Source organism: Gastrolobium bilobum, unplaced genomic scaffold (genome assembly GCF_033153095.1).
Source record: "Gastrolobium bilobum isolate Gb01-03AN ecotype WA unplaced genomic scaffold, APGP_CSIRO_Gbil_v1 utg4375, whole genome shotgun sequence".
Lineage (NCBI taxonomy): Eukaryota > Viridiplantae > Streptophyta > Magnoliopsida > Fabales > Fabaceae > Gastrolobium > Gastrolobium bilobum.
The window spans coordinates 33,069-46,169 of record NW_026897406.1 but is presented as its reverse complement, the minus strand read 5'-3'; the positions used below and the strand labels follow the sequence as shown (position 1 = coordinate 46,169).

General features: G+C 33.1%; 1 protein-coding gene across 1 annotated transcript; it reads right to left on the bottom strand.

Moving 5' to 3' along the window:
* Positions 1–411: 411 nt before the first annotated feature.
* LOC133306708 (sphingosine kinase 1-like) lies at positions 412–6,186 on the bottom strand. Its single transcript, XM_061507072.1, has 10 exons — positions 5,862–6,186; positions 5,652–5,774; positions 5,438–5,538; positions 4,074–4,146; positions 3,741–3,827; positions 3,567–3,644; positions 3,310–3,380; positions 1,823–2,119; positions 823–945; positions 412–713 (listed from the first exon to the last, which is right to left on the bottom strand). Exons 1-10 carry the CDS (start codon positions 6,184–6,186, stop codon positions 522–524), a joined length of 1,470 nt encoding a protein of 489 aa, XP_061363056.1. The 3' UTR covers positions 412–521.
* Positions 6,187–13,101: the final 6,915 nt, after the last annotated feature.

Genomic DNA, 13,101 nt, shown 5'->3' with positions numbered 1-13,101 from the left:
ACTGGAGCCAATTGTATATAGTTTAAGAGGAACATATTGATATGTAGTTTGAGAAAATGGACAAAATGATAAATTAAATTTTAAAAGAGGGGTAAAATAATCAATCAGCCTCAACCATGAGTGCATAGTGGGCTAAGGGCTTACTTTTACCATTTAATTTTTTGGGGTGGATTAGTTTCCTTTTACTTTGTAGTTGAAATCAAAAAATGAAATCAGTTCAAGCCCAATGAAGCCTGACAGAATTCAAGGAGCATAAGGAAAACTGTTGGATATTTCAGTCCAGAAAACAGTGATGAAAAGAGAAAATTTGTGTCTTGATAATTCAAAAAAAATAAATTCAACCTCACCAATTTCGTGTTGTAAAGGAAAATTACTGAAGATCATACTTGTTCAAATACATCTGGTGCTGTACAAGATAAATAACCCGTGGAAGGTTCCGTTTATACCAACATGTATGCAACTAGTAACAAAATGCATGTAATTGAATGGAAGGGAATAGGAAAATAATTAAACCAAGACTATTATATAGGGGTAAAAAGTGTAGCTAAACCTTGATCCACTGTTATCTGCAATTTACCATAGGCCATCAAAGCCTTCTGCTCACACTTGTAAGTTCCTTTCCCCCTTGCCAGAACCTCACCATCTGAATCTATGATCCCTTCCTTCTCCGGGTCCTTGGTGCGCGGACCAGGTTCCAAGCTGAAAGCTTTCACCTGTAATTTGTTGCAAGATAGATAAATTAGCAAATTTTGTTATGCAAATAAACCAATGTTTCAAAGTAAATGCTACAAAGGGTACAAGGAAACATATTGACGATCACACCTTTAGGTATGTGACATAAGGAGATTTCACATGTCCTCCATTATTCAACGTTGACATAATTGACAGCAATGCTAACTTTGGGCAACTCTTCATAATGATTAAGTCCAGATAACCATCAGAGAACTGCATTTACCGAATTATAATAACAAAAGAGCTGTCAGGCTCAGCCCCATAAACAACAACTATCGATGGTAAGTAACGATGCTTGACAATTAACATATATATATATATATATATATATATATATATATGGCAGTTTTCTTTGACACCGGTATTAAACTTTGACACTAAATCTTAACAGTTAATTTTCGCCAATCAACGATTATCATTTATTGGGAATCAAACTTATTAATTAACTATTAATTCCCAATAAATGATAACCGTTGATTGACGGAAATCAACGGTTAAGATTTGAGGTCAAATTTCAAAATTTGACACCTATGTCAAAGTATCCTGCCCCATATATATATTTCTGCTTTTGCTGCAGAAAATATTTCTCAGCCGCACTTACATAAAAGTGAGTGAGTCCTACTAATAATTTTCTCTTTATATAACGATGATGGAGAAATTTATGGAAGTGAATATTTAGATAAATGTTACTATTTACTAACAGCCTTCGGCTGAATTTTCTTAGGCGTGCAAAATCCTGGCAACAATTAGAAGAGTTCAGAAATTTATTCTTTATTGTGCATATTTTAGTTTTCAATTACAATATCCATCGTTGTTATGTCATGCTCATTCCAATTCTTAAAAAAATAATTTTTAATATTAAGAGTGATTAAAATCAAGCAATAAGATGCAAATAATCATTCCTCATTATTTGTGTAATAGCTTCCATTGGGCGCATTTGGAATCAGATTGATAGAGAATTTATCGTACTGATGGTGCCATCACTGCCAATCATTGAAGTAATTGGAAACATTTCCCAGTATAACATTAAGGAAACAGAGTGTGAGAGAGTAAAATGATATGCTTAAATTCTTAATCACACATAACTGACCTTTGCATCAGGTGCTGGCATAGTGTCTTCGGCACCCCAAGGTACATTGTGAAGCCAGATAGAAATAAAGGGTCCATTTATAACTCTCCAATTCAGATTTTCCAAGTTTATTTCAGGTCCTTTATAACAAAGCTTTTGTAAATTAACACTTTCTCCTTCACTTGGATCAGTGTTGTTGCCTTTGCTAGAAGATTTGCCAGGATAACTAGTGGGTTCCCCGTAAGCCTCAAACCCAGGTGCAGGCACAAAAGAAACACATCCAATGTATTGCCTCAAATTGAAGAATCGACAAAGAGCCTAAAGCAGGAAAGCAGCGAATAAAGAAAACAATAATGAGTAATTTCAATCACTTATCTGTTGAACTAATTGCAGTACAAGTTTAATAATGCAATTCAAAACTGCATCACAGGCAAAGTTAGAAAAGCATAGTTATGATACATCTAATACTCAAGTTCCCCACTAAAGGGTCATTTATATTACAATAACAAATATGTTGGGTATGGCTCATATTTTGCATGCTGATGAGGACTCTAATTGTCGGGGTCAGCAGAAAGGCAACTGGGGTCCCGCTCTCAGATGAGCGGGCGGGGGTCCGAGAGGCAGCGCCCCCAGGCCCGTAGAGGCTAGGTACTATTGTAGGCCTCTGATTTATTATAATTTTCTTAATAGTTTGGACTTGGACCCATGAATAGCTGTTGTTAGGGTTTTCTAATCCTATTTATATTTTCCTTGTAAACCGAGTGACTTGTAACGAGTGGCGGTGAGGTGAATATAGTACAGATAAGCTGGACGTAGCCTAAATTGGGTGAACCAGGGTAAATATCTGTGTCTATTCTCTTTCTCTTTCTCTTTTCGTTTTCGATTTGTGTGATTGTCGATTTCCAACAAAATAGAGGTCAGAATCACCCTTCAAAACAGAACTAAACAAAACGAGGGCTTTAACTATATAAGTCAGAAATCTTCTCCTAAAAACTACGTGTTTTACAACAAAGCCATGATGTATTTCTCTTTTTTTTTTTATATTTTGGATCTGTTCATCAGAGACGTATACAAAAAACAATGGTTACCCTAAAAACATCTAACTAAATAGATGGAAACTGCAGGACACTGAAATGAAAAAAAAATTATAGAGAGAGGGAGTGCTAAAAGAATATATCGTTGGACTATATTAGAACTTTCATCGAGTGTATGTTGCTACTAGTTATATCTGATTCAAATGCTAGAAATCAAAAGCGTATTTTCTAAACTACATACTTTAAGGCCGTCTACACAAAGTCATAAACAACTTCGATTGTAGTATACCCAAAACTAAAGCGGATGACTAGCAATTTGATGATTTATTGTTATTTCCTTTATGTTCCTTCCTTCAATCAAAGTGTTAGAAGAAAATCGTAACAATAATCCATATAAGAGAAACACATTCAGTGAAAGAAAAATCATAAATAAACATGTTGGGACTCATGAGAATTATAAAGTGGCTTACTAACATAAAAATCTAGACGAGCACTTCCCATCCACCGATACTTTTCAGACTCAATGTCAATATCTGCCACCAGACCTGAAATAGAAAATATCTTCAATGGATATCATATTATCATGAATATGTCAGACTAAATGTCATGGTACCATATGCAGACACTAGACAAAGAAAAGAGAGAAAGAATGAGAAAATAATATCCTAGATGTTTTAGCATATCTGCCACCACCTAATTGGCATAATCCAATAAATAGCAAGAGTAATTACCCCATGCGAGCATCAATATACTGAAAAATCTGGTTTCCCCCTGTTTGATGGTAGCCACATCAAGTGATCGCTTATGGCCTGTCAGTATTTAATAAACAGTTTATACCTTATAGCAGCATGGAAAAAAAATTAGCCAGGATTTGACATGTTAGAATGACATAAATGGATGGAAACCTCGTATAATGGCATGAACGGCATTAGCTACTGCACAAAGATCACCAACTGAATCAAGAAGAGATTTTGCCATGCCATTTCCCGTACCTTCAAAGCATGGAAGAACTTATCAGCTTGACATAACTAAATTTGTATGTTACCCACACACTCATTATCTGCGGATAACAAAGGATAAACCATGTAAACAAAATCCAGCAAATAATGCTAGGCCCATCTCACCATTCCCGAAAAACCATCATTAGACATTAGCTTCATGACCCACCCTTGCCCGGTAAACAATTTAAAGTAATAAAGTTTAATGAGATAAAACCATAATAAAAACAAGTAATAAACCTGCGGGAACTACCCCAAGGGGCATCTTTATTGCCATAGCCCAATCCTCTCTTTGAAGAAGTCCATTTACAACCTACTAAAATGTGTGATGCTTGTAAGATGAGGAAAAACAATAAATAAACAGAGACAACGATGTCAAAAGTGAGCCAGTGCAAAAGTAATCTAGAATACAGCGGTTATATTGCAAAACTTATAAGAGACTGACATTGCTATTTGACTGCCCACACATGTTATAACTTCCATTCAGACCTTCAGGGCTTCGGTGGTAGCCCACGACCTCATCTCCAAAGACCATTAAGTTTCTAAGAAAAGAACTGAATTGAGGTATTGAATAAATATTTTTCAATTAATCTGTAAAGCACCAATTCAACCCAAAAGCTTAAACTGATGGGTTTTTTATTATTCTCTAACACACCCCCTCACGCAAGAGCCCTTTGGGCTTGAAGGGTGGATTATTGCATAGGCCCAATTTTTGGTTTACCTTATGCTTATTTAATTCCACAAGTGGAGGGCGATGAGGATCGAACTCGTGACCTTGTGGTCACTGAATCTCTAATACAATGTAAAGAACCAATTCAACCCAAAAGCTTAAGCTGATAGGTGAGGTTTTATATATCTCAACATAATCCATGAGCATGATCCAATAAACCAGTACTACATTAGCATATCTTGGAAGGACACCTTAAAGGTGTTGAGATATTCAAATGTGAGACTCATCACCACCACCACCACAATGGGCGGCTCTGATATTAGAGTCAGGCGCATGGGTCCATTCAAGTGTGAAACCCAATATTTGTATGCTCCCCCTCAATCGAGTACTCAGGCTCAAAGTGCTCAACCCACCCACCTCCTAACAATAGGGCTCTAATACCACTGTCAGGTGGATCCAGGGGAAGCCCCACCATCAACGGGCTAAGCTAGACCACTATATCAAGTGGATCCGACATCACGTCTCAACACAAAACCTTAAGACATTGGATTCATGGTCCTCCCACTTATATACACTTGACTTAGCCCATTACCAATCAATGTGGCACTCATCACACTTGGATAACCCAACGAAAGGTGTACAATTAGTAAACTCGAATCTTGTTAATTCATACATATAAGGGCACCTCAACCCCGTTCTTTCTTTCTCTCTTTTCTAACAAGACTAGAAAAAACCATCTGCGAAATGCAAATAGCAAGTATAGGATGGAACAGAGAATTAATTATTTCTCAGCGCAACAAAATATTTTGCATTATAAACATGAAGGCCGAAGGGTATTAAAAAAAGTGTAATGTGATCATTATTATTTGTTAAGAGGCATCGACATGATGATGAAGGCACTTACAGCAACAATTGTAATGGCAACGAAACTAACCTCAACCAAAATTCCATCTCCACTAACACAAACAATCCCATCGTATTTTGTAATATCTATCGAATAAGCAATTTCCTTGGCATGGAGCTGGTGTTTGGTTTCTAAGGAAATATAAAACAATACAAACCGAATCAACAAACGAAACGAAAAAGAGAAATAGCAATAACAACAACAACAACAATAATAATAAAACATGGTTGAAGAATGAGAGCACCTTGAACAGTAAGTTCGATTTGAGCATCCTCAAGAAGATGTTTGATTTGTTCAAAGAAAATCTTTTTAGCAGATTTCTTCCCACCAAATGGGTTAACAAACACAAATAACCTCTTAGGTCGACCTGCATTTTCATAATTCAGAGTTCACAATCACAACCATAACCTTAAAAGTTAACCTTAAGCAGACAAAAATGCTACGTTAAGTTTACCGAGAGAATCGATGAATTCACGAAGCTTTTGGCACCAGAGCTCGCGGGTTTCCTCGGAGGATGGCTTGAATACGACGTCGTTTCTGACGAGCCTACCTGGGGCACCGTTAGTGCAGCACCCATCTCGGGTCTCAACAAGGGTCTTGATCTTGATGTGAGGGCCATTCGAGACGAACCCGATAACATCCTTCTCGATGGACACACACCGGTAGGTTCCCTCCGACCACCATAGCCTGCCGTCGGCGAGCAGAGCAAGCGGCGTCACGCTACCGTTCACGGTGACCCGGTCCGAAATTAAGGGACGTTGGTGATCGGATAGGTCCATCTACAGCAAGGACCGGTTCGATGAGAAAACCGCCTGATAATAAAGTTAAAATAAAAAACCGGGTTTCGACGTTTGAGGATGAAATAAAGAATGTGAAGAATCCTATATGTGATGATGACTAGGATTAATAACTAAACTTGGAATGTTAGCTAATGTTAGTGTTTGTCTGGTTGCCTTGAGTTTGACACCAATCAGATTAGTACAAGGACATCACTAATTTATACTTCTCCTTTCACTTGAAAAATTTATCCTTAAGTTACTTTCATTTCAAATTTTAAGTTTTTTATCTTTTAAATGTGAGTGTCATTATAATTATTATCTTTATAGAAAATTAGACTCTTCTCCTGTAAAATGACAACTACATTGCCCATTTATTTATGCCTATATACAATTAACAGATTTATGTACTAAAAAAAATGTTTAAAGAATTTGATTTTTATAAAATTTACATTTTCAAAGAGGTCAAACGCCATCTCATTATATCATTTTCAGTACTAAAAAATTTCGTTTTTATCAGTGAATTAAATTTTCAAATATAGATTATTAGAAGACTTTTTCTTAATTTTTTTAGACTAATCTCTTGGTGTCGATATGATATTAATTATAAACTATAGAAGAATATGATGCTACTTGATATACTATAAAAGCTAATAAAGTCATATAATGATTTTTTTAAAATTGCTAGTTTATTGCTCAAATGTTAAACTTCAATACCTTCAAATAATACATATAGTTAATTGGCAGATTAAAACCATATAACATAATTTGTCACATATTAAACATTTATGCGTCATAATTAACAAAACTTAATTTATTTGCCTAAAGATTAGAGTAATTTGGCAATTTTTAACAACTCATTAAAATAAGGGAAAAGAATTTCTCCAGATATAAAATTATCTCCGGTGAATTCAAAATGATGTCATTTTATGATGATAAGATTAATAAATTATAATGATAAAGACTAATATAATCCTGCAATATATTAAAATTATAAAATCACCTTAATTTTTGTTTCAAAACGACGTCATTTTATACTCACCGAAGATAACTTATCTCCGATCGGAGAAATCCTTTACTCTTAAAATTTTTCTGGTTTGTTGAATCATTTAAAAGGAATAATGTGGCTTTACCCAAAAAAAAGAAAAAAAAGAAGAAGAAGGAATAGTGTGGGCTTTAACGCTCCGTGTGTGGCAAAACTTGAAATGGGGTTCTGGTGAAAGCTTGCTTGGTTTAGTGTATGAGTTGGTGGGGTTCCTCTCACATGTCCATCAAATTTTGCCCCCAAAACAACCCACCCATTTGTATTATGGATTCTGGCCCAAGTGTGATTGATTGGCAAGTTCTATAGCGACCTGATCAAGAATCACTTCCTTAGTGAACTGATACAAAAAAATTAACAAAAGGAAAATTGTTTTAGCTTTCCTCTAACCTAGGAGAATATAATTCCTTCAAATCAGTGGAAAAATGGTTCAAAAACAGCACAAGTTTACTCCACTTAAATTCATAACCCCTAGAGTTGAATTCGACAATTAACTATGTGAAAATAAAAGAGATAGAGTTATATACCTTTTAACTTTTCCTTAGTGACCAGCTTAAGATTCCCTCAAGTTTAGTTGATTTACATGGTCAACGATTTTATTAGGAAAAAAACTCGATTGCCTTAGGAAGAACTAGTATAGATTGTTGAATAAATGGGAGTTCAAAAACTAGATGAATAAGTAACCTCTTGATCTTGTCGACCTGAGATTGGAAATTTTACAGTAAGGCTGCCAAACTAGCAACTCAGGTTCCCATATTTATGTATAAAAAAAAAATAAAAAAATTCCCATATTTATTTGGTTAATAATTCAAATATAGTTTGTTCCGTCCTAAAGAATACTTTAAAGATAGATATTCAGATCGGCTTATAGCCAATACTTCAATCACTGTGCACAAACAAAGGCTTATAGCCAAGACGTGGGTGTGTGCACAGTGTTGACAACAATAGTAAATAGGTCAAAAAGTGTATATCTGTGAGTTTTAAGCCTTGTATTTATAGGAATTACCTCTTGGGCAGTGTAAATCTCCTAGTTGGAGTAGGATTCAATTCCTTTTCTATAAGGATATGGATTATATCCTCAATATTTCTGTTGCTTCACGCTATTAAGATAATTGGGTAATTATCATTAAAGTGATTCTTGGTAGATAGTTAGAATATAGATATATTTCATAACATAGTTATATATAGTAGTAAATAAAAAAAATAAGGAGGAAATAAATGAAACAAGAACAAGTTTACCAACGAAGACGAACATGTTGATTCGAGAGTTTCTAATTCGAATTCAATAAAAGAACTATAGGGAAGTGTTTGTAATCAAGATATATCGTATAGTCAGAGAGAGAAACAAGAAAATTAAATCTTCAGCAACGTATTATATTGGAGTATGCACAATAAACATTTTGTTCCTTAGCATTATTTTTGAGTAAAATAGTTTTTTTTTTTTTTTATTCTGTATCTTGAAAGAGTTCTGAGAATAAAAATTGCGTTTAATAATACAATACAAATTTATTTCTTTACTTTTTGTTTACAGATTTCATTAAGTGTATAAAATAAAAAATTGTAATAGATTTTAACCAAAATGCCAACATTTCAATTTTAAAAAAAATTATCTAAAAATTATAGTATTTTGTTGTGTAATTTATTTTACAACAAATGCTAAATATACTTCATCTATCATTTAATTAAAGATGCAATTAAGTTCAGATGCATTCAATGGCTTTTTCACCCTTTTGCCCCTTATTAATTAATTAATAACTATTTTGCCTCTGATTCGAAACTATCTACCAATCTGCCCCTCTTTAATCGACTACCTTGCATTTTTAATCGACTAAACGGTTGTTGGGAGATTTAATCGACTAAATCTCTCTACTTAATCGATTAAAATCATACTAACTTATTTTTTTTTTTGTAAAATATGAAGATTTAGTCGACTAAATAGGGAGATTTAGTCGACTAAATCTCCCAGCAGCCATTTTTTGTCTGTTTTGGCCATTTAGTCGATTAAAAATGCAAGGTAGTCGACTAAAGAGGGGCAGATTGATAGATAGTTTCGAATCAGGGGCAAAATAGTTATTAATTAATTAATAAGGGGTAAAAAGGTGAAAAAGCTTGCATTCAATAGCTCATCTCAAGAAAATAGTGCACTACCTATGGTTGTTAAAATCGAGATTTTAAGTAAAATTAGAAGGGGGTTACAAAATCGTAAAACATAAAATCGTAACATAAAAAAAATCGTAAAACGTAAAAACGTTTGAAATATTGATAAAATCATTCCGATGAAAAAAATCGTAAAAACATAAAATCGTAGTGATAAATCAAGATTTTAACAACTATGCCACCACCGTAACATCCACAACCCTAAACCCAAATCAAATTGACCTTAAACCCAAACCAACTTAAGAATTAAAAAATCAAAATAAAAACAAAGATTAAATCGACCCTACCAAAAACCCCAAAACAAGAAATCAAAAATAATCAAATAAAAAATTGAATTAGAGAGTCGATTTACTTGGAATCACATTAGAAAAATGAAGTAAAATGAGAAATAACAATAGCAGTGGAGGAGAACGAAACAAAGAAGCTGCGACAATAAAGAAGAAGAGAAGAATGAAGAAGGAAGGAAAAGAATGTTAGATGAAAAAAGCAAAGGAGGAAAGAGGGGAAGAGAGAGAAAAAACTTACAAAAGAGAAGCGTCACCAAGGAACAGTAGACATATATATATATATATATATATATATATATATATATATATATATATTTTTTTTTTTTTTATATTTTTTTTTTGTAGAGAAAGAGTTGAGAGTGGCGATGAAAAAATGAAAAATAGAAAAGTGATTATCTTTTTGTACTCTAAAACCGAGAAGCAAATTTTTTTTGTTTTTTTATTCTCTAGCATAAAAATTAAATCGATTTATCCAAGAACAAAAAAAGTAAATCGATTTTATCAAAAGTTGTTTCTATATGTTTCTGTCGATGAGAGCAAAAATTAAAATTAAAATTGATTTTCGGATGATTGTAATGCATATCATATAAGTTTTGTTTCTTAAAGTTTATTATTTTATTTCCAAGCTCAGACTTTTCATAAAACATATAGGGAGCGTTGGTGCAAGAGATTTTTTTTATCGAGAAAAAATAATTTCTAAGAATATAATAGGAAAATATTTTGCCTGAGAAAGTAACAAAAAAGTATTTGGTAGCCTAATATTACCAGAAAAATTAGGTTATTTTGACTGATACTACATTTGGTTGGTTGTAAAATATTAATGAGAATGTGAATCGAATTTACCAAATTACCCATAATTTTTGAGAATATTGTATGTCGGTCATGAAACAAGAAGGCATTTTGGTCCCAAAACGTAAAAATCAGAATCAGAATTCAAGGAGAAAAAAAATACAGTATGGGAAAATTATATTTGATTGAGAATTTATTATGTTTCTTGATATCAAACATGGTCAAAAAATAAATCCAGCTCCACTTTCCCATCATTCCAAAAAAATCCTTGTACCAAACCCCTCATAGGGCCTAAGCCTAATCCCCTCATTCGAGCCTGTATTCTTGCAAAAAAATTCAAATTCAGAAAAATTATTTAAAATCTAAACATGGTTGGTGTTTAGAATGAACCTCTAGGGATAGTTATACCGTAATACATGTGCGAAAAGGATGCGGAAGCCAAATAAAAAAAATGGAATATAACAAATTTTAACATAAAAAATCCTTCAAATAATAAGAATGGATTATAATACATTTTTTACTTGACCGTTCTCTCTCTTAACAAGGATTAAAGTAAAAATAAAGTATCATTCAACCATTAAATTAAATGAAAAATATTTCTGCAGTTACTTCTAGGGATGTTAACGGATCGAGCCGAGTTGAGCTTTGCTCTTAAAAGACTAAGTCTGTGTTTAAATGTGTCGGCCTTACCAAGCCTGTTACCTGTTATGAATATAATTATCAGCCTATGGGCTGCCTTATTTACAAAAAATAAAAACCTGATTTAGCCTGTTAGAAAAGAATAAGATAACAAAAATTTATCTAAACAGAATATACAATCAACAACACTAGTAATTCCATAAATATTCATAAATTCAATGTATATCCAAATAACATAATATAGAAAAAAATATTCAAAAAGTTTGTTTAACAAATAAAATAGGGGTGAAATGGATTGAGAGGAGAGATAGGACTATTACAAATAGTATAAAAAATATAAATAAAAATAAAAATTAATATACTAGGCCAGCCTGGTTCCAACAATCAATATTCGGCATGTAGGCTCAGGCCTTCACGAACCGAGCCAAAGGCCCCTGAAAGGCCCCTGACTCCTCGTTTATCACCCCTAGTTACTGCAGATAAGTTATCTGCATTTATTCTCAAAACAATATCGTTTTGGGATTGAAATATTAAAAAATTATAATTATAAAGACTATAATAACACTGAAATAAATTAAAATTACAAAAATATCAGGATTTTTGCCCCAAAACAATGTCGTATTAAACTTACTGCAGATAATTTATCTGCAGTTACAGTAGAAAAAGTGAATCCTTAATGAGAAATATAAGAATCATGTTGCAGTGTTAATTCCTGCAACAAGAATCCGGCAACGTATCTTGAGGATACAGTGTCATATCCTGTTTTTGATTTGACTTTTTTTTTTTTAAACGTGAAACCCACACTTAATTTGTGTTTGCAGAAAAACAGTCTTGTCATGTGACATGATAAAAAGCGAACCCATCCTTAAATTAATATATTCATTCCGTAACAACTATGTGTTCTCCATCAACTCACCAGGGTTTTGTCATGCACACAAACCTTAACAAGGACTAAACACAATGTATTCTTCTGAAAAAATCCGCTACAAAAGTCAACAGAAATAAAACAAATGTATTCATATTAAAAAAAGAAGAAGAAGTAAGTTATCACGTTAAAAGGAGTTTGATAACGATATGTGAACTTTCAGTGGCCGATGACATATGTCTTGTAGGCTGTAGCTATTTCTACTATATCTTTCGGCCCTGTGTATTAAGTAACTTATATTATTTTCCACGTGAAAAATTAAAAATCAGCAACACATTATTGTCCTGCTTGGAACATCGATTAAATTGTCATTATTTAACAATTTTTTATTCAAATACCTTACAAATAGTACTTTTTATCAAATTGTCACGCGACATAATTCGCTACGATTGATAGCAAACTTCGTTTGCCAATAATTTCGTGGCATGTAGCACACTTTTGCAGGAAAAACTGACTGGACTAAGTTCGTTACCAATGGTAGCAAATTTGATACGTAATATTGTCACGTGTTAAGTAATCACAGGTGACGAAGTTCGCTACACGTCGTAACGAATTTCGATGCGTGATAGTCTGATTAAAAATACTGTTTGCATGGCATTTGAGTAAAAAGTTACCAAAAAATGGCACTTTGGTCAATTTTCCCTATGAGTTTTATTAATCTCATGTTAAAAGAGATAAATTATCTCATGTCATATAGATAAACTTGTGAGCTCCACCACTTGAAAAATAAAAATAAAAGAAAAAGGTGGCACAGTTATCGAATGGTGCGTAGGAAAGAAATTTATCACATGTAGCATAAGAGTAGATTTTTTCTTTTCCCTATTTATATGTGTCCAATAAAAACATATTTATACTGATATGTTTCCTAAAAATAGAGAAAAAAAAATTATGCTTATTCTTTGAAGGGTTTGATATTTGTCATTTTAAATGACATAAGTTATGTCATTTTAGGAAAGAGATAGACATAAAAAATGAAAATCATGGAGGAAAAGTGGGTGATTTTTTTAATTGAATTTTAAATAAAAATATTATTTTGTGTCTATCTCTCTCTTAAAATAATATAACTTTATGTCATTTAA

Bases quoted from the DNA above. Each gene is read 5' to 3' on its own strand.
- LOC133306708 (XM_061507072.1), bottom strand. From the start codon at position 6,186: ATGGACCTATCCGATCACCAACGTCCCTTAATTTCGGACCGGGTCACC. The intron at 5,539-5,651 runs GTGCTCTCATTC...ATATTTCCTTAG, and splicing joins AATCGAACTTACTGTTCAAG to AAACCAAACACCAGCTCCAT. The intron at 714-822 runs GTGTGATCGTCA...AACAAATTACAG, and splicing joins CTTATGTCACATACCTAAAG to GTGAAAGCTTTCAGCTTGGA.